This window comes from Mustelus asterias, chromosome 4 (assembly GCF_964213995.1).
Source record: "Mustelus asterias chromosome 4, sMusAst1.hap1.1, whole genome shotgun sequence".
Taxonomy (NCBI): Eukaryota; Metazoa; Chordata; class Chondrichthyes; order Carcharhiniformes; family Triakidae; genus Mustelus; species Mustelus asterias.
In genome coordinates this window covers 53716412-53741104 of record NC_135804.1, presented here as the reverse complement: position 1 = coordinate 53741104, position 24693 = coordinate 53716412, and the positions used below count along the sequence as shown (strand labels likewise).

At 43.9% G+C, this 24693-nt stretch overlaps 1 protein-coding gene across 1 annotated transcript in view; it reads left to right on the top strand.

The window, feature by feature from the left end:
• Positions 1 to 1617: 1617 nt before the first annotated feature.
• Positions 1618 to 24693, top strand: part of znrf1 (zinc and ring finger 1) — a 234125-nt gene continuing 211049 nt past the window's right edge. Inside the window, exon 1 of the mRNA XM_078211042.1 lies at positions 1618 to 2585. Within this exon, the coding sequence (XP_078067168.1) occupies positions 2135 to 2585 (451 nt within the window). The 5' untranslated portion in view covers positions 1618 to 2134. The remainder of the gene's footprint in view (positions 2586 to 24693) is intronic.

The following is a 24693-nucleotide window of genomic DNA, read 5'->3' as shown; positions in this document are numbered from 1 at the left end:
ACAGTAATTGAGGCAGTGAGTGAATGACAAGCAGAGAGAGTGAGACATTGAGACAGTGAGTGAGAGAGCGAGAGACAGTCATTGAGACAGTCAGTGAGAGAGACACACTGAGTGAGATATTGAGAGAGAGAGACAGATACACAGTGAGATATTGAGAGAGACAGACACACTGAGTGAGATATTGAGAGAGAGAGACAGACACACTAAGATATTGAGACAGTGAGTGAGAGACACAGTCATTGAGAGAGACAAACTGAGTGAGATGTTGAGAGAGAAACAGACACACTAAGTGAGATGTTGAGAGAGAGAGACACACAGTGAGATGTTGAGAGAGAGACAGACACATTGAGTGAGATGTTGAGAGAGAGAAACAGACACTGAGTGAGATGTTGAGAGAGAGAAACAGACACAGTAAGTGAGATGTTGAGAGACAGACACACTGAGTGAGATGTTGAAAGAGAGAAACAGACACAGTGAGTGAGATGTTGAGAGACAGACACACTGAGTGAGATATTGAGAGGGAGACACACTGAGTGAGATGTTGAGAGAGAAACAGACACACTGAGTGAGACGTTGAGAGACAGACACACTGAGTGAGATATTGAGACAGTGAGTGAGAGAGCGAGAGACAGTTATTGAGAGACACTGACTGAGATGTTGAGAGAGAGACACTGAGTGAGGTGTTGAGAGAGAGACAGTGAGACGTTGAGAGAGAGACACACACACTGAGTGAGATATTGAGAGAGACTCATTGAGTGAGATATCAAGAGAGACATACAAACTGAGTGAGGTGTTGAGAGAGAGACACACACTGAGTGAGATATTGAGAGAGAGACACACACACAGTGAGATATTAAGAGAGACAGACACATGAGTGAGATATTGAGAGAGAGAGAGACACTGAGTGAGATGTTGAGAGAGAGATAGACACTGAGTGAGATATTGAAAGAGAGAGACAGACACACTGAGTGAGATGTTGAGAGGGAGACACACTGAGTGAGATATTGAGACAGTGAGTGAGAGAGCGAGGGACAGTTATTGAGAGAGACACTGACTGAGATGTTGAGAGAGAGACACACACTGAGTGAGATGTTGAGAGAGAGAGACAGACACACAGTGAGATGTTGAGAGAGAGAGACACTGAGTGAGGTGTTGAGAGAGAGACACAGTGAGATGTTGAGAGAGAGACACAGTGAGATGTTGAGAGAGACACACACACTGAGTGAGATATTGAGAGAGAGAGACTCATTGAGTGAGATATCGAGAGAGACATACAAACTGAGTGAGGTGTTGAAAGAGAGACACACACACTGAGTGAGATATTGAGAGAGAGACACACACTGAGTGAGATATTAAGAGAGACAGACACGAGTGAGTTATTGAGAGAGAGAGAGAGACACTGAGTGAGATGTTGAGAGAGAGACACACTGAGTGAGATATTGAAAGAGAGAGACACACACACTGAGTGAGATATTGAAAGAGAGAGACACACACACTGAGTGAGATATTGAGAGAGACAGACACACTGAGTGAGATATTGAAAGAGAGAGACACTAAGTGAGATATTGAGAGAGACACAGAGATATTGAAAGAGAGAGATAGACACACTGAGTGAGATATTGAGACAGACACAGAGAGATATTGAGAGAGACACTGAGAGAGATATTGAAAGAGAGACACACACACTGAGTGAGATATTGAGAGAGAGACACTGTGTGAGATGCTGAGACAGTGAGGGAGGGAGGGCTCTGGGCTGGGGCTTTGTTTGCAGCTGCTGCTCATGCGCTTTGTGCGCACCTGGCTAACGGGAGCTGAGTGAGTGAGGGTGAGACCGTGAGGAGGCAGAGAGTGAGCGAGGGACACGGCAGGCCAGGATGGCGGGCACCATGGCAGCGGGACAGTGCCTGGGTTAGACAGCAGAGCCGCTGGCCTCCCGCTCACACTGAGGGTGAATGGCCGGAGCAGCAGCGCTCCAGTGAGGGGGAGGCAGACAGAGAGAGACCCCCTCCCCGGGTGGGGGCGGCCTCGCCCGGAGCTCCGCCGCGGGTCCAGCCAGCTCCCCGTCTCCGCTTGAAGCGGCCTCGGCCCGAGTGGCCCTCCCGCCCGGCCGGGCCCGGGCTTTTCTCCGCTGCCGATGGGAGGGAAGCAGAGCTCGGCGGGCCGCTCCAGGACCGCTTTCCCCGGCGTCTCCAGCGACGACAGCGCCGTCCACACGGCTCATTACGGCCATTACCGAGCCGGCGGCGGCGGCGGAGGCCCCGCCATGGGGCTCAGGACTCGCTCTGTCAGCAGTGTGGCCGGCATGGAGCCGCCTCATCCTTTCGGGCTGTACGGAGCAGGAGGTCGGCCTGCGGCGGGAGGAGGGGGCGGCAGGGCGGCCGATGGAGCCGAGCACAACGGCGGGGGAAACGCGGGAGGTCCCGGCGGCGGCGGGGGGCCTGACTCGGCCGGTAACGGTTACCAGGAGACGGGAGGAGGAGGGCCCGGCGCCCGGGAGCTGCAGCTCTACCTGGGATCCAGGGCGGCTTCACTGTCCGACTCTCTGCCGCTTCACCTGGCGCCTCGCTGGTTCAACACACACAGCGGTGAGTGCGAATCTACCCAGCAACAGCGCTGCCCATCCAGACCCCCCCCGCTGCCCATCCAGACCCCCCGCTGCCCATCCAGACCCCCCGATGCCCATCCAGACCCCCCGATGCCCATCCAGACCCCCCGCTGCCCATCCAGACCCCCCGATGCCCATCCAGACCCCCCGCTGCCCATCCAGACCCCCCGCTGCCCATCCAGACCCCCCGCTGCCCATCCAGACCCCCCGCTGCCCATCCAGACCCCCCGCTGCCCATCCAGACCCCCCGCTGCCCATCCAGACCCCCCGCTGCCCATCCAGACCCCCCGCTGCCCATCCAGACCCCCCGCTGCCCATCCAGACCCCCCGCTGCCCATCCAGACCCCCCGCTGCCCATCCAGACCCCCCGCTGCCCATCCAGACCCCCCGCTGCCCATCCAGACCCCCCGCTGCCCATCCAGACCCCCCGCTGCCCATCCAGACCCCCCGCTGCCCATCCAGACCCCCCGCTGCCCATCCAGACCCCCCGCTGCCCATCCAGACCCCCCGCTGCCCATCCAGACCCCCCGCTGCCCATCCAGACCCCCCGCTGCCCATCCAGACCCCCCGCTGCCCATCCAGACCCCCCGCTGCCCATCCAGACCCCCCGCTGCCCATCCGGACCCCCCGCTGCCCATCCGGACCCCCCGCTGCCCATCCGGACCCCCCGCTGCCCATCCGGACCCCCCGCTGCCCATCCGGACCCCCCGCTGCCCATCCGGACCCCCCGCTGCCCATCCGGACCCCCCGCTGCCCATCCGGACCCCCCGCTGCCCATCCGGACCCCCCGCTGCCCATCCGGACCCCCCGCTGCCCATCCGGACCCCCCGCTGCCCATCCGGACCCCCCGCTGCCCATCCGGACCCCCCGCTGCCCATCCGGACCCCCCGCTGCCCATCCGGACCCCCCGCTGCCCATCCGGACCCCCCGCTGCCCATCCGGACCCCCCGCTGCCCATCCGGACCCCCCGCTGCCCATCCGGACCCCCCGCTGCCCATCCGGACCCCCCGCTGCCCATCCGGACCCCCCGCTGCCCATCCGGACCCCCCGCTGCCCATCCGGACCCCCCGCTGCCCATCCGGACCCCCCGCTGCCCATCCGGACCCCCCCGCTGCCCATCCGGACCCCCCCGCTGCCCATCCGGACCCCCCCGCTGCCCATCCGGACCCCCCCGCTGCCCATCCGGACCCCCCCGCTGCCCATCCGGACCCCCCCGCTGCCCATCCGGACCCCCCCGCTGCCCATCCGGACCCCCCCGCTGCCCATCCGGACCCCCCCGCTGCCCATCCGGACCCCCCCGCTGCCCATCCGGACCCCCCCGCTGCCCATCCGGACCCCCCCGCTGCCCATCCGGACCCCCCCGCTGCCCATCCGGACCCCCCGCTGCCCATCCGGACCCCCCGCTGCCCATCCGGACCCCCCGCTGCCCATCCGGACCCCCCGCTGCCCATCCGGACCCCCCGCTGCCCATCCGGACCCCCCGCTGCCCATCCGGACCCCCCGCTGCCCATCCGGACCCCCCCGCTGCCCATCCGGACCCCCCCGCTGCCCATCCGGACCCCCCCGCTGCCCATCCGGACCCCCCCGCTGCCCATCCGGACCCCCCCGCTGCCCATCCGGACCCCCCCGCTGCCCATCCGGACCCCCCCGCTGCCCATCCGGACCCCCCCGCTGCCCATCCGGACCCCCCCGCTGCCCATCCGGACCCCCCCGCTGCCCATCCGGACCCCCCCGCTGCCCATCCGGACCCCCCCGCTGCCCATCCGGACCCCCCCGCTGCCCATCCGGACCCCCCCGCTGCCCATCCGGACCCCCCCGCTGCCCATCCGGACCCCCCCGCTGCCCATCCGGACCCCCCCGCTGCCCATCCGGACCCCCCCGCTGCCCATCCGGACCCCCCCGCTGCCCATCCGGACCCCCCCGCTGCCCATCCGGACCCCCCCGCTGCCCATCCGGACCCCCCCGCTGCCCATCCGGACCCCCCCGCTGCCCATCCGGACCCCCCCGCTGCCCATCCGGACCCCCCCGCTGCCCATCCGGACCCCCCCGCTGCCCATCCGGACCCCCCCGCTGCCCATCCGGACCCCCCCGCTGCCCATCCGGACCCCCCCGCTGCCCATCCGGACCCCCCCGCTGCCCATCCGGACCCCCCCGCTGCCCATCCGGACCCCCCCGCTGCCCATCCGGACCCCCCCGCTGCCCATCCGGACCCCCCCGCTGCCCATCCGGACCCCCCCGCTGCCCATCCGGACCCCCCCGCTGCCCATCCGGACCCCCCCGCTGCCCATCCGGACCCCCCCGCTGCCCATCCGGACCCCCCCGCTGCCCATCCGGACCCCCCGCTGCCCATCCGGACCGCCAATTAGTACAATCAATAAATTAATTCCTTGCATTAATAATCTGCCCCAATTAATCATGTTAATGTCCCTAATGCTAATTAATATCTAGTGATTCTTGTCTAATTGCCATTAGTAATATTAGAAATTTCGCACCAAAGTGTGCAAACAAAATGGCTATTTCAACTCTGTCATAACTGCTTTTACCACTTGATTACCAAAAATCTTTTGGCATCAATTATTACCAATTCATTAGTAATTTGTGGTAGCAATCATAACTTATTGGTTTATTATCAGTTGTCATAAATGCCATAAATATTGTAAGACTTTAACACAATCTGCAATTGTAATCATCATCATCTTGCTTTTATGAATAGCATTGGTTACAATATTTGTACCACTAAGTACATCATAATACCGCTGTGATAACAATTCCCAATATCATCATAAATGTTATTGTTGGCACTATGGAATGATAAATTTTGGAGCAGAGGAAGCCAATATGGTTGTACCAGTGCTGCCCCCTCACTGGGTAACATTGCAGTACTTCATTCATCACCATCGTGCTCTGATTATCACCATTATCGACAGGGCTATCAAAGCTACCTTTTAATTACTGTGTTTCTGATAACACTATTGTTATTCATTATTGCTGTTACTTAAGAACCAAATCGCTCAGTTTAAAATAGCTTATTCTCTTTTACTTTGACCCCTGCAAGAATTTTTGATTTCCCTCTTTTTTTAAGCTTCTTCCCCAATTACAATTGAAGATTTATTGCTCATTAAAGCTACAGTATCTTGATTTAATAAAGTATAATTAATGCATGGGTAGGTGGTAACAATGGCTACTATTTTTTTCGAGTTGTGTTTTAGGAGTAAGTATTCTTACAGTATGGACCTCTTTACCCCTTGGTTTTTGCCACTTGTAAAAACAAAACTTGTGAATGTTCAAAGTCTTGAATGAATAATTAGCATTGTCAGTATGTTGAAATCCACAGGAAAATCATCAAATACCATTCTTGAACAATGGGATAAACTCTAAAAGTTGCAAATACTCCAAAAACGGATTGGATTAACATTGAAAATACCTCTCATCTTTGTGTAAGAAAGAACATTTTCCCTCCTCCATGTTTAATGGCCCCATTGTTGTGTTCCAACAGGAAGTAGGCTGTAGAATAAACCTTCTACTTGCCAGTAAAACGGTAATTCTGTTTGACCTTGGGCGCAATACATTGTGTGATATGAATATTGCTGCATATCATATGATGCTGCAGCATGATCCAGCTTCACTGGGACCATATTTTGACATGTATGTCAGTAAAAGGCACTTGACTTCCAATATGCAGCATCTGTCAGGAACATCAATGTATCTCTGTAGCACTCCTCATGGCCTGAGGAGGTGTTGGTGTTTAATGTAAAGGACATGTCAAAGCTTTGAGGCGATATGGAAGCATAGATGAGATCACTTAAGACAGGTTGACAAAAGTCAATTAGAGATGAAATTGAAAATGAGAAATTATAACTTCTTGGAGGGTAGGATGTCATTGAAACTTTGTAGAGCATGACAGTGTTAGTGGACTTGGTGGTGACAAGGGTGTGTGCTTGCTATTGGATGAGGTGTAACTTGCAGAAAATTGAGATGGGGTGCTGAATGTTAGTAACATTGGACCGTGAGATGATGGACTCTGTTTTAATTAAGGACGGAGCTGAACAATATTACAGCAATGGAAGAAGGTGGTCTTGGCAATAGAATGCATGTGGGGGGTGGAAGCTGTGCCCGAGTCAAGCAGTATGTCATGGTTCTGCACCTTCTGAAGCTGAGGTGGAATGTAGGGATGTTGAATGAGTCAAGACCAGGCACAAAGGTATTGAAGGCAGCTGAAAAGAGTGACTTTATTTATTCCAACATTAAGCTGGAGAAAAAGTTGGCTTTGATGTTGGAAAAGTGATTTAGATAGTGTTTCATAGGTCTTTGGATCAGTGCAATATTTCATAGTTTTGCCCTGTGGGGAGGAAATTGAGAAATTATCTCACTCTTTTGGAGTAATTGCTAGACAATACTTTTTTTTTGGCAGTGCTATTGGTGTTGATCAGGAAATAATCTTGAAAAAAATGAGGACAGCATTTTTTTTTGGAATTATTACATTTGAATGTAAAGCAGCATTGTCTGAATTGAGTTGTATGTTAACTAACAAAACTTGTGATGTTTTTGCATAGCTTGGTCATCTACTGTAAAGCAAGCTAACTTGCGTTTAGCATTCAGAGTTGAGATCTGCATGTTGTCAGCAACCATGCAGGGTTAATGTAGAGCCTGATCAAGTGGTGCACATTGAATGATAGGGCACCAGATAAATCATTGTGTTGCACAAGGTCAGCTATGCTCTTGCTAGGTCTGGTGGGAGGTGGACATTAGTTACTACCTCATTCTGAGCAAGGCTAAACTGAAATGCAAAATCAGGAAACTACTGATGAGTATGTCCTGACTATTTGTGATGGCCTTGAAGTGAGGTCTGCTCACTTGATCAAAGAATAGTGTGTGGCTTGGCACACTGAAAAGAAATATAGTAACACAAATAAGACAGATAAGATATAATTTATTCAGAGTTGTGAAGATTAGTGTTACTAATTTGATTCGCTATTGTGTTTATGCAGCTTCAAAGGAGTTGAAAGAAAGGAAGTCTTTTAGATTGTGCTTTTCATGTCCACTCATAGCATTTTATAGTCAATAAGTCATTTTAGTCAATAGTAATTTTATAGTCTTTTGAAATGTAGTCACAGTTGTAATCTAGAAATGTAGCTGGTAATGTAGAAGTGTAGTTGGAATGCAGCTATCAGCTTCATTAGGTTCAGTGTCAAACATGATGGTTAGCTCAAAGTGTCCGTCACTTATTAAGGCAGTGTGAGGTTAAATGGAAACTAGACTTGTTGCTTGGTTCAGGGTTATTGGGATAAGTTTACTTGTTCTAGCTCTCAAACCTTTTAGGTACGTGTTCTTCATCTGGAGAAAAATCTAATAAGTGATAGAAATACATTAAAAATGCTTTAATGTAGCAGTAACATTCCTACAGCCATAATGGAGTAGTGAATGTGCCAAATACTTTGTTATTTTTAAATAAAAGAACAGTTTGAGACAATTATTGAATGCTGTTTTTAATTTGGTTGGAGGGTTTTAGAGCTGTAAACTATTGGAAAGGGTACTGACAGGACTATTAAAGACACTGATGAAATCCAGGAAAGAACAAAGCTGCAGTGGAGTTTTTTAAGGATAATAATTGCAAATGTGACTTAAGTTGCAGAGTGGAGTTTGCCTCTAGCGAAGCTCTATTCTAATGAAAAAAATAACTGCCCCAATTGACTTGCCAAATTAGTTAACATGATGTGAAAAGTAAATTGCTACCAGCTGATATATGATGGTCTGAGCAATGTAGCATGCACTGTTTGGATTATAGGGAACAGTGGAAAATGTGTCTCAGGCCAAATAGAGCTTCAGCCATATGACACTCTGCAGACTAACTGAGCTTTTATTTTTGAAAAAAACTTTCCACTATTTGTCAGTTGAACCAACAGCTCCCACCTCATAGCTTTGATTCCACGATTGATATGCATGGACGTGCTGTCCCTATGATCTCAAAGGGAACTTACTGGCCTCTTTTACCAAAGCTGTGTTCATGAAACTCAGTTTCCTCGTTCACAACAACCTATTCTTCTTCTTGCCAAGAACCTAACTCTTGATGAAACCTATAATTGGTTCACAAGCTGAGCAGCGACGTAGCTGGGAAGGCAGAGAAAGGCTTGATATCTAGACATTGACCCTCTCAACTGTAGTCTTTTTCTCTGGCCTTTCATGCGCTATCTTTCCCTCTTGTGCAAGCATGCTCTGTCATCTTTTTGAATGTTCCTTTTTTTGTTTCTGTTTTGCATTTGCTGCAACTGTCCTATACATTCCTCCTCCTTGTGTTGAAATGACCACGTTTGTTTGCAGAACCCCAAAACTATTGAATTTATTACCTACCTCACTCTTTTCCATCTGGAGTTGTTTGAATTGTGAAATTTAAACTTAACACATCTTGTTGAAATATGCCTTTGTAAACTGAAGTGCAATGCTTTATCCATTTTTTTAAAATGCTGTAAATATGAATTGTTAATTACTCCTTCCTGATTCACTCTGTCATCTTTGATACTCTTTTCAACCTTTATGGGTCTTAGCTTTACATTTAGATTTGGAAATTTGGAAATACCCCGTGGTTACAGGAAACGGCCACTCTGATGAGTAGAACATTTCTTTTAAGCAAATGTTTTGTCAGTATTAGTCCACAACCTTAATATTATAAAAAGGGTGCTCTATGGGTTGAAGTGTATTTTAATTGTGTCTGGTCTGAATTAATTCAAGGTTACAGCAATTTCAGGCAGAATAAAATTTATTGAACCTAGATGACCTTGATACTTTATTAATTGTGTGGAACTATTAATAGTCATTCTTAATATGACATTTCAGAATGCATTGGATGTCAATATTTTGTCATGGAAAATAAGCAGCTCACTGCAAAAACAACCCATCATCACTACACCTTTAGACCAATCATGGTTACAGATGACCATTATGTGACTAAAAAATTATGCAAGTTATAATCTTGAGCATGAAATTCAATGCAAAGGAAGAAATCGTCATAGTTTTTAATAGCTTATAATGTTTTAAATGGCAGAATAGTCCTTGAGGAATGGTGCTGAATTTTGTAGAGCAATGCCTGAACAACTGGCGAGGAATGTAAATTTAAAACCACACAGAATCTAAACTATGGCCAGGTCTGCACAACATAACAAGCTACAGGATGTAGGCGTGTAAAATCGCCATCACCAATGCACCCCTCCCCGATGAGCTCAATGCATTCTATGCCCGTTTTGAGCAAGAGATCCGCGAGAGCACCCTGGAAGCCTCGGACCAACCTGTATCCGAGGTCACCATTGCAGATATCAGAGCAGCCTTCTCAAAAGTCAACCCATGGAAAGCGACTGGCCCGGATGGGGTACCTGGACGAGCACTCAGATCCTGCGCAGACCAGTTGGTGGGGGTATTTGCAGACATCTTCATTTCTTTACAATAATCTGAGGTCACTACCTGTTTCAAGAAGATGACCATCATCCCGGTACCAAAGAAAAGAAAGGCAGTGTGCCTTAAAAACTATCGTCCGCTGGCTCTGACATCCATCATTATGAAGTGCTTCAAAAGGTTGGTCATGGCACGGATCAGTTCCGGCCTCTCAGATTGCCTGCATCCACTATAGTTCACCTATCGCTGCAACAAGTCCACAGCAGATGCCATCTCTCTGGCTCTACATTCAACCCTGGAACACCTAGATAACAAAGACACCGATGTCAGACTCCTATTTATTGACTACAGCTCAGCCTTCAACACCATTATTCCTATGAAACTCAGCTCAAAACTTCGTGGCCTGGGGCTCGGCTCCTCCCTCTGTGACTGGATCCTGAACTTCGTAACCCACAGACCGCAATCAGTAAGGGTAGGCCACAACAACACCTCCACAATCATCCTCAACACCGGTGAGCCATAAGGCTGTGTCCTCAGCCCCTTACTATATTTCTTGTGTGTGTATGACTGTGGCCATATGACTGTGTGGCCAAATTCCCTTCCAACTTGATTTTCAAGTTTGCTGATGACACCACTGTAGTGGATCGGATCTTAAACAATGATGAGAGTGGTTACAGGAAAGAGATAGAGAATCTGGTGAACTGGTGCGATGACAATCTTCCCCTCAATGTCAACAAAACAAAAGACATAGCCATCGACTTTAGGAAACATAATGGAGGACATGCCCCTGTATAGATCAATGGGGACAAAGTAGAAATGGCCGAGAGCTTCAGGCTTTTAGGTGTCCAGATCACCATCAACCTGTCCTGGTCCCTCCATGCGGACGCTATAGTTAAGAAAGCCCATCAACGACTACTTTCTCAGGAGACTAAGGAAATTTGGCATGTCCACTACGACTCTCACCAACTTTTACAGATGCAGTATAGAAAGCATTCTTTCTGGTTGTATCACAGCTTGGTATAGCTCCTGTTCTGTCCAAGACCGCAATAAACTACAAAGGGCCGTGAACGAAGCCCAGTCCACCACTCAAACCAGCCTCCCATCCATTGACACTGTCTACACTTCCTGCTGCCTTGGAAAAGCAGCCAGCATAATCAAGGACCCCATGCACCCTCTCTTCCGCTTTCTTCCTTCGGGAAAAAGATACAAAAGTCTGAGGACACGTACCAGCCAACTCAAGAACAGCTTTTTCCCCGCTGCCATCAGACTTGAATAGACTTATCTCGCATTAAGTTGAGCTTTCTCTATATACCCAGCTATGACTGTTAACACATTCTGCAGTCTCTCCTTTCCTTCCCAAAGTACGGTATGCTTTGTCGGTGCAGTGCACAAGAAACAATACTTTTCACTGTATACCAATACATATGACAATAAATCAAATCTTTGTGTCTGATAACTACTTCTCTTTATAAATTTGATCCTTCCGTCTGGATTTTTGTAGAATACTGGAATTGTTGCTAGTTTTAATTATAGCATTGGATTTTAATTTTTGTGGTTCTTGATTTTCATTTAGTTTCTACTATATTTGTATTACTAAAACAAAATATATTTTTAAGGTGTGACGTTATCGGAGAATATACCATTTCACAACATTATCATTTCCTTAAAAAGTGACACCAATAATTATTAAAGAGTCAATCAGCCTCATTAATATGGAAATATTTGTCACATCTCATTGCTGGTCACAAGTTACCATCTCTTTACAATAAACTGAGTTTTGATTGCAAAAGGAGGAGTGCCAAATGTTAATTTTTAGTTGCTATCTAATTTTTAAAAATCAGGTTACAATAATGATGTTTTAAATCTCCAGTGTCCTTGTGTAATGGGTTTCACTTGCCATGTTAAAAATCTCTTTTAATGTGGGTTAAAATTAGAATTTATAGGTTGCAGTACCCCCTATATTTCAATAAATCATCTTAGTCAGTTTTCAGCTTCCAGTTCTCTTATTTTTCTTATTTCCTGAAATTTACACAAATGTAAATTTTTATCATGGTTAGCATCAAGCTTTTCTGGTGACGCACCAACTCCCAGCTGAAATTCCTTCCTGACATTATTGAAAAAAGTTGTTATATTGGCAGTACCATTGAGTCATCCAAATAGAAATTTCGGCTAGCACTGAAAGAAGTTATTAAAGTGCACTGTTTCTAGGGCATTGATTCAAGTCCTCCAGGGGCTTGGCTGAAGTGTCAGAAATGAATCCAATGTCTTCTCACCTGAATAATCTGCAAAGTAGAAACTGCAGAATAATTGGACTCTAGATCTTTGCAGTGCATGTAAAGGCTTTAAACCCATTTGTCTACCATACTCATTATTCTAAAGTATGTACAGTATGCATGTCCATATAAATTGTTACAACTTGGATTGGTATTTGGACAACAATAGCATTGAAGATGACAAATTATTTTTCCTGATTTACCCTTTTTTTTTCAATCATCCTGCTTTTCCTCAAGGGCATTGACTGCTGTCAGAATATAGCACCTGCCACACTCCATTGTATCCCAAGTGGTGTTTCTGCTGTTTTCCTGGGGCCTCTTTGGCTCTAATGGCAGACCAGTGGGTAAACCATATTCCCTATATAAGGGAACGCGGCTGCCAACTCTATCCTGATTTTTGCAGGATGTCCTTTTCAGTTTTTCAGCAGGTAGCACCAGAGCAATGGGAACATAGCTTATTTTTCTTTCTGTTTTCTTAATTCTGTCCATTCTGTGAGTCAGGAATATTGAAGTCAGTACAGTGCACAACCACTGATTGTGTTGAGATTAGAAAGGTTAAATTTATAAATGACTTAACAATTAAAAAAAAAAAGCTTGATCATATGTCATGAATTGTCTTCAAGCTCTTTGCCATAATTGTATTTGCTAGCATTAAAAGCACTCTGCTTTTGCCTTTTAAAAGTAGTCAGGTAATGGAAGAATACTTGCAACACCCTAATGTGTTCAGCAGTATTAAATATTATAGTTACTACATGCACCAAAATTGAAATGCTCTATTTAAAAAAGTAAGCTTTACACTCGGGGAAAGTAGTGGCATTAACAATGCATTGACTTTGATTTGGACAACTTTCCTTATTCTGTTCAATCTCTTGAACGCCAGTGTAAAAATGTGTGCACCGTATACAGTTAAGTTACAAGCTTCCGTAGCACAAAGAAAGATGTTAGAAATTAAGAAAAAGTACCTGCTGCTCATTATTCCAGATTCCCGTAATGTGCATGTGGATAGTAGTACGAGCAGATTGTTACTTTGGTACTTAGGAGTACCAAAACCTGCTCTGCTGTGAGTAGTTTTTGCATTGGAAGATGTTGCTGATAGCTGACATTCGCTATTGGGATTTAAGATCAAAAATAGCACTAGAGGATGATAAGGTATGAAATTGCTAGTCATTTAGCTCCTTTAATACAAGACTAGGGAAATGAGCAGTTGCACTGTTTTTGCTTGCCAGTATACATTATGGTCTGATATGATAACTCAGTCGTCTATATGGTATAATTTATTATTTTCAATTAACTGGAATTAAGCAATTGTATTAAAATGGCTGACCTCTTGGAATTCAAATTAACCAATCGCTTGCTAGAACAGATCTTTAGCACTGAAAAGAAGAGACATGCCATCGAAGCTTTTCACCTTGACTCATCGTAACAGAATCATGAAAGATGCTAAGCCTCAACAGCATGTCACTTCTTTTCAGCAATACTCTTAAATTTGAATTAAGCAATTTCAGATTACCGGGGATGTACTATGTATGTGCTTATCTCGGCTGTTTTTTTTCCCCCAAGAATTATGCTGAATAGTTTTTGGCAACATTGAACAAAACGTTTCATTACATAATATTGCAAACCAATACCTCAGCAATTGCAGTGTTTGGACAGTATGGAGATGATTGTACTGCTCCTTGAATGCTGCATATAGTACTTCATGATGGTTGCAGTATATGGTTCATACCACTGAATTTCCATTGCACATTATTTGGTGGTCGAACAACAGAACAATGTTGAACTTTAGATTGCATCCTGAAAATGGAACCCAGTAAAGTGAACTTAACCAATATATCTGCAAAGCAAAGAATCTTTTATTTTGCAATTGTGCAGAAATCATGGGAGCTGCACTGTGTATAGAAACAAGTGAAAGCTGTTAAATTGTTAGTAGTTCAACATATGAAAGTTACATTTTTTCTGAAAGAAGATAAATTACTGCCTATTTCCAGTAAAACATTTATTTTATGAATGTAAATATATATGTTTTGTTTAACACAGTTCACACAATTCATTTTTGTGAAAATTCTTGCCCTTAAAAAGCAGATTAGTTCCCAGAAATCAGTATCTTAACTGCAATTTTTAAACTTATTTGTTTGTGTGATATGAATGTTGCTGGTTAGGCCAGTGTATATTGCCTGTCCCTAATTGGGCTAGAGAAGTTGGTGGTGAGCTCACTGCCTTGAACTGCTGAAGTCCATGTGGTGTAGATACACCCAAAGTGCTGTTTAGGAAGGGAATTCATTCTTTTAGACTTGTAGCAGTTTAATATGACTTGAATGGTTTGCTAAGCCATTTCAGAGGGCAGTTAAGAGTCAACCATGTTGCTGTGGGTCTGGAGTCGCAAATAGTCCAGACCATGTAAGCTCAGAATATTTCCTTACCTAAAGGGCACTAGTATTAAGATAACATGTGCTTGAAGTTTGCCATTGACATTAAGTGCCATTTGTTGTTTCCCCAACTACATATAATTTGTTGAACAAATTTCATTAATGACTATATGTTGGCCAGGTTATCAATTTGCTATTATATCAACAGTTAAATGGAAGGGATTGCTGATTTTAATATTTGTTTCAATCTCAGCTTCACTTCGGCTTCAAAGGTTTGCAGTTCCTTGGAATCATTGCCAATAGTCAAAGCTTTTGTTGGATGTAGTGAGAAACGAAGTTCCAAGAAATGTATTGCTCGGCAGTAGTGAAATTGTCATGGAATAAGTGGAAACTATGTTGCAGACTAGTTTTAGGAAATTGTCTCCATAAAACAAGAGTTTCGCAGACTGAAGTTTTGCATTGATGGGTCAAACATTTTTGGTGAAATTTCTGTCATCTGTGTGCGACAAGATGTGTGTGTGTGTCCATTTGTGAGGCTGACAAGACAGCATGAGTGATCAGATTAGCCACAGTGTTATGGCCAGCCTCGTAAGTTACTGTATAAATATTATAAATTGGGCACTTGTTGATTTATGTGAATCAGGTCACCTAATGCGTCTGATCACTATTTAAAAATAAGAGTCATCTGTTTAAGACAGATGAGGAAAAACATTTCTCTGAGTTGAGAGATTTTGGAATCCTCTTTCTCAAAAGGTGGTTGAGGCAGAGTCTCTGGAAATCTTTAAGGTAGAAATCGAAAACCTTTCACCCCCTTGCTCAATAAGAAGCTGCTGGGATGGGGGGACAGGAAGGTGAAGTTGAGATTCAAATTTGATTAACCATAACCTTATAGAGTGGTGGAGTTGACTCAAGGGTTTGTATGTAACACCAGAATACCCATGTCATAAGTATGTTATGATGTCTGGACTACATTATTGGGTATATGTTATGTGCATTGTGTGTTGTATTCATATGATTGGCCAATGTGGAAATAAATGCAGTAATTAATCTCGATTAAGAGGAGTCAGAAAATCTGGTTCAAAGTCAGACATAGATTATGATTGTAAACAGTGAGAGCACAACATTGAAAATAACTGGTCATTGTTGTTGTACTTGTGACTGCTGCAGATGTTTTAATTGGTACATGATTGGCACTGTTGTTTCTAAGGGAATGCTTGTTTAGTACAATATTTTTCTGTTCGTGGGGTAAAAAGAAGCAGATTTCAATAATCTTGACTTGTAAAGAATGGAATAGTTTTCGTAAACCTATTCACAATGGGTATTGTTCATCACTCATTGTATTTTGTGCATTTCATAGCTGATCACATTGATGCCTGAAACCCAAGAAAATCAGTTACAAGATTCCTTTATCATTGTCAAGCTGCGCCTCTGTTGACAACGCCATCCCTAACCTCTGTCGCAAGGTGATCATTATATCGAATCATTGATTTTTCTTTTAAGAGATCCTGAGCTTTGATTACAATCAGTAATGCACTGCATCATGGGGAGAATTTGAACATGTGTATAGACATCTGTGATAGGATGGATGTTAATTTCACATTTGGATCCTTAACATTCAAGCTCCTAATTATTTTATTTAAACACTTTAGTTAGGAACAAAAGTAAGCCATTCAGTTATGTTTTGGCTGGTCTCCACACTTTGTTTTCCCTGTCTTTGTGCCATATCCGTTGATAACCTTGCCTGAAAAAAATCTGTCCATCCCAGACTTGAAACGTTCTGTTGTCCCAGCATTTCCAGGTTTAAATGCAGGAGAGTAACAAATCTTTTGCTGTTCTTGTATTTTTTTTTGAAGTACCCCTGAATTGTTTAGCTCTGATTTTAAACTTATCACCCCTTGTTCGTGGTTTCACCCCCACTAGAGGAAATAGGGTAGAAATGGAGAATCTATCAAATCCTTCTTAACATTTAAAAACTTTCAAATTACACCTCAATTTTCTATACTCCTGTTTTGTTTTATGGAGGTTGGAGTTTTTGAGGCTAACAGGGTGAGAGACTAGGTTAGTATCCTTGGAGATAACGTGGACACAGTGGCATCTGTACCCTTCAGTTATTTACTTTGCACACCTCTTCAATAAACAGCCAGTCCCAGTAATTGTTAAAAATGTGAAATTTTTATAAGGTGGTATATGGCAGGGCAAACTGGAATTCTAACTCAATTCCTCAAATAGCCCATTCCTAAGACCATAGGGAAAACTCATGGAATCCTGCGAGCCAGAACTTAATGGTAAACTGCTGTGAAGCTTAACTAAGACCAAGGTTGGGTTACTGAATGCAGTTTTGTGCTCCACAGAAAGGATGTTGGCATATCAGAGAGTGTATGTTATAGATTCACAAGGATGCAGTCTTGCAAATGCAGTGAAAGAGTTAAAGGAAATGGGGAATTTTGATGTAAAATTGAGGGGAAATGGTGTTTTAGGTGTTTAAATTTGTAAGGGGAAGAGTTAACAGCAACAGACTATTTCCAGTGCGTGCGAAGGCATTGGTATAAGGTTAAGTGGGAGAGATTCAGACAACGAGCACCAGTTTTTTTTTGAAAACCTTTTAAAGAATGGATTTGCAGTTGAAGCAAAGGGGAATAAAACAATATCCCGTGGAGGGAAAAAGCAAGCAGATATTTTCACTAATCTGTTGGGAACTTGGAGGAAAGAAATTTAAGAACAAAATTCAGGGACGGATTACTATTTTTAACATATATGCAGAAGTTTGTTAGGACAAACTACCTCTTCGAATCAGTGGTAGAAATGGATTGAAAACAGATAACTATTTTAAAAGGGCATTTAAAGTAGTGTGGAGCATGGGAATGAGACTAAACATCAGAGTCAGCACGCATGCAATGGGCTGAATAGCCTCAAATTGTAAAATTCTGAGAATTAAAAAGATGGCGTTTAGTTTTTTTAATGTGGCAAAATTGCCGATTGTCCTTTTAGAGTTAAACTGAAATGAATTTCTGTCCAGCAAAGCATTTGTTTATTTTATACATGTAGATTGCAGCGTGTACTTTAAAAGGCCCAGAAGGCAATTGTAGTTTTGGTGAGGCCTTTTAGACCACAAAGTACTTGTGATAACTGCACCTGTTAATTTACATGGCAATAAACTTGCAGCGATCTAATCTCCTAGATACGGCGCTGCCAGAAACAATAATAAATTATACTTGTGTGCTGCTGCTGGCTCAATGGGGAAATGCCCATTAAGTCAGTAAACCTTACAGAGCAGAAGGTCGCAAGCTTAATCCCGGTTACATCAGTTAAATCCCGGGAGGCATTAACTGGGCTTTAGTTCCCCTGGGCTAGGCAGTGAGGAAATCTGCCAAGATGACTACTATCTAGCGAGGCCTGCAGTAATGTACATCTGTGTTTATTTGGTTGGGTAAGGGCAGGTTAGGGCTTGGCTATGAAAATGTTTTCTTCTTTCAAATAAACCTGCTGACCCTCCCTGTTTAGGGTCATGTATGAAGGTTATCCATTTTGGCAAGTACTGCAGGAATCTTTGAAATATTACCTTAGCAGGAGTCAGCACCTTTAGAAGGCTAGGGAAGAAACTAAATGTTAATTGAAGGGCTAAATTTAGTGCAGAAAGTCCTCTTTTAAAATATTAAAATTGTTTGATAGCATTGTGAATAATGGCAGTTTAAACTCTGAGGTTAACCATTAGAAAATCTCCTGATTCTATTTGAGGCTTCAGGCTTATTTCAATGTTATTAAATGTAAGAGTTTTGTGGCAGAGTAAATTAACTGCCTAATACTGACAATTTTGTCAAGTTTAATTTACATATTGACCTCTTCCTCTCCCATTTGAACTGAAGAATGTTTGAAAACTATAATGAGAAGAAGAATCTGGGAAAATGGAAGCCCATTTCTTTGTCATTTATAAACATTCCATCATTTCCCTGACAATGTTCCATATTTTGATGTTGCTGTTTTCAAAGTATTCTGGAAATCTACTGCAAAAATACTTTGTGTGGGTCATTTTTAAGCACCAAAGGTAATCCGTCCTCTTCATCCACCATCTTTGTGAACAAAACATATATTTTCAGTCTGTGAATGTTTGGCTGTCCCTCCATGTCTTCTGTAATAATGCTTTGTGAAAGTAGATGAGGTTGCTAAACCCACTTTATCAGATTTTCACCAACTTAAATTGCTTTCTCTGATCTAATCGGAAGTCCTTTTTGAAATAGCATGGAATAACAAGTGTTTGATTGTGTAATTATAACATGCATCTGAATATCAACTTGTTATTTGGAAATATTACACTTTTTCCTAACTTTTCTGGAGTACTCGAAGTTGCATTGGGTTAAAGTTACATCTGTTTTCATCTGCAGCTGTTGGCTTTGTCATTAATGTGACAATTTGATTCTGCTCAAACTGGTTACTGATGAAAATGTTCTGAGGACTGTTGGTATATGGAACTGTGCACCCAAGGAATGCTTGAGCTGCAATCTTTTGAGCAGTAAGATTGTTGGACACTTTTATTACATGCTTATCAAAGACAAACTTTAATCTTTGGAAGCTGGCCTACTGCAAAATTGCCTGTGCTTCTCTGAAGGCAGTGAATTTTTAAAATATATATTTCTATTGCCAATCTCCAGTTATCCTCGGCATGTTGCAATTGCAGTTTGCTTGGTTTGTGAATGACCCTGTGAAGGGCATTGGGTGGCATAAATAATTTTTTTACACTGTTGATTTGAAGTTTGTTTTAATCCCAGGCATGTGTGATGTGGGAGTTTCCTCCCTTTCTCTTAGCTGTCAGATAGTTGGAATGAGCTGGGGCAATCCAAGCTCCATTCCCTGTGTGTATGGCCAATGAACCAAACTATACACCAGTTGGCTCCCCTCCCTGGCTGGAAAATCTATCCTTGTGACTTCTGAGTAAAATATGTTTATATAATCAGTTTTTGCTCTATTTAAACTGAATTAAAACAGAAGATTTTGTTTCACTACCTCGTACTTTGGTTTTCCCTTTAATGATAAATGCCTTTTCCTTTATTATAGATCTTTTAAATAAACGTGAAATGTGAACCTCGGCTGAAGTAAAGTATCTGAAATTCTGTGCAGCTGATATTTAGATGATAGTTGACATCAGTAAAAGGAACAATAATCAGACTTGCTGAACTTTCCTCATTTTTATTTAAGCTTTAGCTTCCCTTCTCTTTCTCTTTGCATGATATTTTTTTCAATGCCAGCCTTTTCTCTTGTGGATACTGCTTGATAGGGTTTGGTTTCATGAGGTGGGCAGGAGAGACTCTGTTGTTTCCTGGTTGCTGTTACTGTATTGTCATGACAGCCTATTGGACTATTCAACCGTATGAGGGGAAATGCAGAGCCCCGCATGTGAACTTCCAGGCTGTGTGGCAGGATTGAAAACCCGACTAGATTCCCCCTTCCTGAACTGGGGATTTTAGGCCAGTTGTCGTCCCTTTACTGATGGGCTGGACTTGATGGTATGTTAAATTATTAAGACACTGAAACATGTCTGCAAATGAAGCAGACTCCTGAAATTGTTACACACCGGATAACTAGAGATTGGCAACAACAATTTGCGAGAAAGATAAATATTTATGTTTTTTAATGCTTGTTCACACTTTCTGTCAAACCTTGGCCTTTATAAATTCTTGGATCCACATTTATAAAGGGAGCTGCTACTGTAAATTTGTCATGCTGTAATTGTAGCTTCCTGCTCACTATTGGTGGGAGGATGTAATTACTGTGGTGGACCTTTACCTGTTTTCCTATTATACTTAAGAATTTAAAATGACACAGACCGTTTGGGCCAAATGAACTGTTTTTGTGTTGTACATTCTATGCAAAATGGCACGTTGTATGACTTTAAAATAGACTCTAAATTGCATTACTGCATTTGGTCCAGTCAATTAACTCCTCGTTCACTTGAAGACTTTCCATCCAGCTAGGAGTTTCGATCAATCTCGTGACTGTATCTCTCTGTTGCTCAATATCTTAACCAGTTAAGCTATCCTGGGAGGACCCATGTTTTACTTTTTTAATTAAATGCATTCAATTGTTTCGCTGATTTTAAATTCTTTATTAATATTCAAAGGATGCAACTCTTCCTAATAGTGTGTTCCTTCCTAATAGCACTTGGGTGTTCTTACACCACATGTTCTGCAGCTGTTCAAGATGAGAGTTCACCACCACATTCTCAAGGGAAATTAGGGATAGGCAATAAAGACTGGCCTTGTTAGTGGTGCCAATATCCCAAGAGCAAATAGATTTAAAAAATGCCAAGGATGCTACTGACTTGTTTATGGCCTGCGGAGAGAAGTGAAATTGGATAAATGTTTTTGTATTTCAAAACCTGGGATGTAAGTCTTTGTGAAACATGGAAACATATTGTTTTGTTAACGGGAGGGATTTATCTAAATCCGACACCCAATTTAAGTGTTTGTCTCTTGGTACACCACTCCCAGGTTTACAAAAGGCCTACAGCATTGAAGTCACAGTCATCCCATGCAACCTCAGCACCATGTGGATTCTACTCAGCTCGGCTACATTTGATATCGTGGATGGAGTTATTCTTATTTGCCCATGTTTGTGCACTACCCATGATCTATTCCAGTCACTCCATCTCTTCTATTAATTCAGTATGATATGAAAGTAAATCCAAAACACAGTCTATCAAAACTTTTATACCTTTTGCTAGTTTTAATTTGAACTTTCTGCTGAACCAAAAAAGATGGCTGCTGCAAGTCACATGACCAACAGGCATTACAAGAACAAAAGAATCCTCCTCCCTAGCATTGTAAAATCTGACACCCAATTGTAAGAACATTATAATCACAAAACCAGGGGACACGCAGATTGAAACTCATTACACCTGCAGAGTTGTTAACAGACTTACCTTGCGTCTAAGCCTGTCCAGTTCCATTTCAATAGAGGACCATTGATGGGACAATGGAAGTAATTTGAATCTTGATAAACTTACCCTTCTAGCGGAGTCAGGGGGGCCTGCCTAGACAATGGCTTCCTGACACAAGACTCTCAATATGGATGGTAATACTTTCAGAAGCTAATGGCTGGGACATTCTGTCCTGAAATCAAAGGCAGATCCAGCCACTGGATAAGCATCCCTTTTGAAATCATTGTGGAGGAAGAAGCCTATGTGACTTGAGTGGCAATTTTGAAATCTCTCTATTCCTTTAAAAACGGAGAAATCCTCAGTCTGCTTTTAACATCTAATCAGTAAACCATCAAAAACAGAACCCCAGGCTAAACAAGAGCCTGTACCTCGAAGCCTATATCTGCTGGCCACCACCTGTAGAGCTGACCCAGTGTCTTGTATATCAATTTCATCTTGTGGCATCAGTCCCAACTGTAAGGACAACGCTACAACCTTGGTCTTCAGCCAGCTGAATTTGAGCTTCTCCATGTAAGAACTCCTCATTTAGACTCCTGACTCTGGACTCTGATAATCACGTGAAATGATATTCATTTCTGTGGTTCTTGTACTGTTACTATCTATAGTTGTAAGACTGTGTGCGTGCATTACATTGTGAACACTGCTTCCCTAGGTTTTAATGTGAATAAACTAACCTGAGTTAATCGTAACACTGATCTGCTGCAAGCTATTAGTAAAATGTGGGTCACAGACATTAAGTCTTTGGGGAAACATAGAAACTAGAAGCTGGAGTAGGCCATTCGGCCCTGTGAGCCATTCATTATGATCATGGCTGATCATCAAATTCAATATCCTGATTCCCCCCCCCCCCCCCCCAAAATATCCCTTGAGGCTCCGATCATCATACTTTAAAAATAATTTTCTGCTTATAGAAGACAGTTGATGAGAGGAAAGACATACAGTTTTCTTGTCTCCTGTCCGTAACTCTTCAAATGATCTCTCTCCCCACACCTTGCCCCAAATATATCATGGGGTTCAATTCTGAGCCTTTGCTATACATCACGTTAGTGCTTGATATCTACAAGCACTGGATTAGGTCTCTATCTGTGTGCTGATGACACCCAAGACTCCTCCTCTCCTGTAACTGTTAACTCTAGAGAATATTTTGTAATATTTAACCAACAGTCAAGATTACATCCTACATAATGCCTTAAAAGGTCAAAACTGCATCCACATTATTTGACTGGTACTCTTCCACTGAGTCCATGAATGCCCTTGAGAGTTTATTCAGGATGAATCCAAAATCGGTGTTCTGGATGATCTTCAGCTGAGCTCTCCGTTCCAAGTCTGTTACCAAGACCATTGCCCCAGTCTCTTCAACACCTCAACTGCTCCCTCATTTGTGCCTTCATCAACTCAAGGATCAAATTCTGAAACACGTTCCTGGCCTCCCTGTAATCATAATCATACTTCAGCTAATCATGGCACAAATTATCTAGCACCTGTTCTTACTTTGTGCCTTAAGCTGCCAGTCCCTCAACTTCAAGATTGTTGTTCTTGTTTTTGCATTCCTGTGACTTGGCTCCATTGTATTTGAGTGATCTGTTCTTCTGATAAGTCCTATTATGCTCCCTTTCTACTCCAAATTAATGCTGGTGCTCCTAACTACTTCACTGTATCATTGGAGGCTGCTCTTTGTGCCCTTAGACCCTATTTTAAGTTAAACCATGATTACAGGGCAACAGAACATGGGTACTAACTAATAAAAACCATACTTGACACTAATGCTGGAATTTTTTTCATTCTTGGTGATGTAATACCTAGGCTAGTCTTCGCAGCAGAGTTATTCTAGGGGCACTTGGATGCTCTGATGGGGTGAGCTTTCCGTAAACAGAAGAAACAAATTAACTCCCTCACCTATACTTTTTCTTGAGTTCTTTGTGATGCTCGTCTTTGAAACTCTGTTCTGGGACCACTTAAACTTGGCTTGTCCCTTGCTATTTTCAAAAGACTCCAATAAATTTAAACTCACCAACTATACTTGCAATCTTATTTTTTCATGGGATGTGCACGTCGCTGGCAATACCAGCTTTTGTTGCCCATCCCTAAATAATTGTCCTGGTGAAGTTGATGGTTTGTAGCCTTCTTGACCCATTAAAGTTCATCTGGTGTAGGTACACCCACATTGCTATGAGGGAGGGAGATGGAGGATATTGACACAGTGAAGGTGGTATGATATATTTGTAAGTCAGAATAGTTTGTGGCTTGAAGGGGAGCTTGCAGATGGTGATATTCTCTTGCTTCTGCGTCCTTGTTCTTCCAGGTAGAGGTCGCGGATTTGGAAGCTGATGCCAAAGGAGCCTTGGTGAGTTGCTGCAGTGCACCTTGTAGATGGTGCATTCTGCTACCACATTGTCAGTGGTGGAGGATATGAACGTTTTGGTAGGATGCTGATGTTGAGATTCTTTAGTATTGTTGGACCTGTGCTCATCCAGGCAAGTGGAGAGTTTTCCATCACACTCCTGAATTGTGTCTTGTCGATGGTGCACAGACTTTGTGGCCTCAGGAAGTGTGTTTCAGTAGCCACAGAATTCCCAGTCTCTGACCCTCTTTTGTAGCATTGTGTTTATCTGGCTGGTCTGGTAACCCTCAGGATGTTGATGGCGAGGGATTTGGCGATGGTAGTGTGTTGGATGTCAAAGGAAGATGGTTAGATTCTCTCTTCGGAGATGGTTATTGCCTTTTATTTATGTGTTGTCAATGTTGCTTGCCTCTCATCATCCAAGCCTGAATATTGTCCTGGTCTTGTGGGCATTGACTTCTTCATTACCTGAGAAATCATGAGTTGTGCTGAGTATTTGAATCATCAGTGATCATCCCTATTTCTGACCTTATAATGGAGGGAAGGTCATTGATGAAGCCTAGGGTTGAGCCAAGGATTCCTAGAAACTCCTGCAACAATGTCCTGGAGTGAGGTGATTGGCCTCAGCAATCGCAACCATCTTCCTTTCTGCTAGGTAGGACTCCAATCAAAGGAGAGTTAGCTCCCCGATCCCCACTGACTTCAACTTTGCTAGGGCTCCTTGATGCCACGTTTGGTCCTTGATTCCTCACCTCAATTCTTGCTTGATGTCCATCTTGCTCTTTAGAAACATT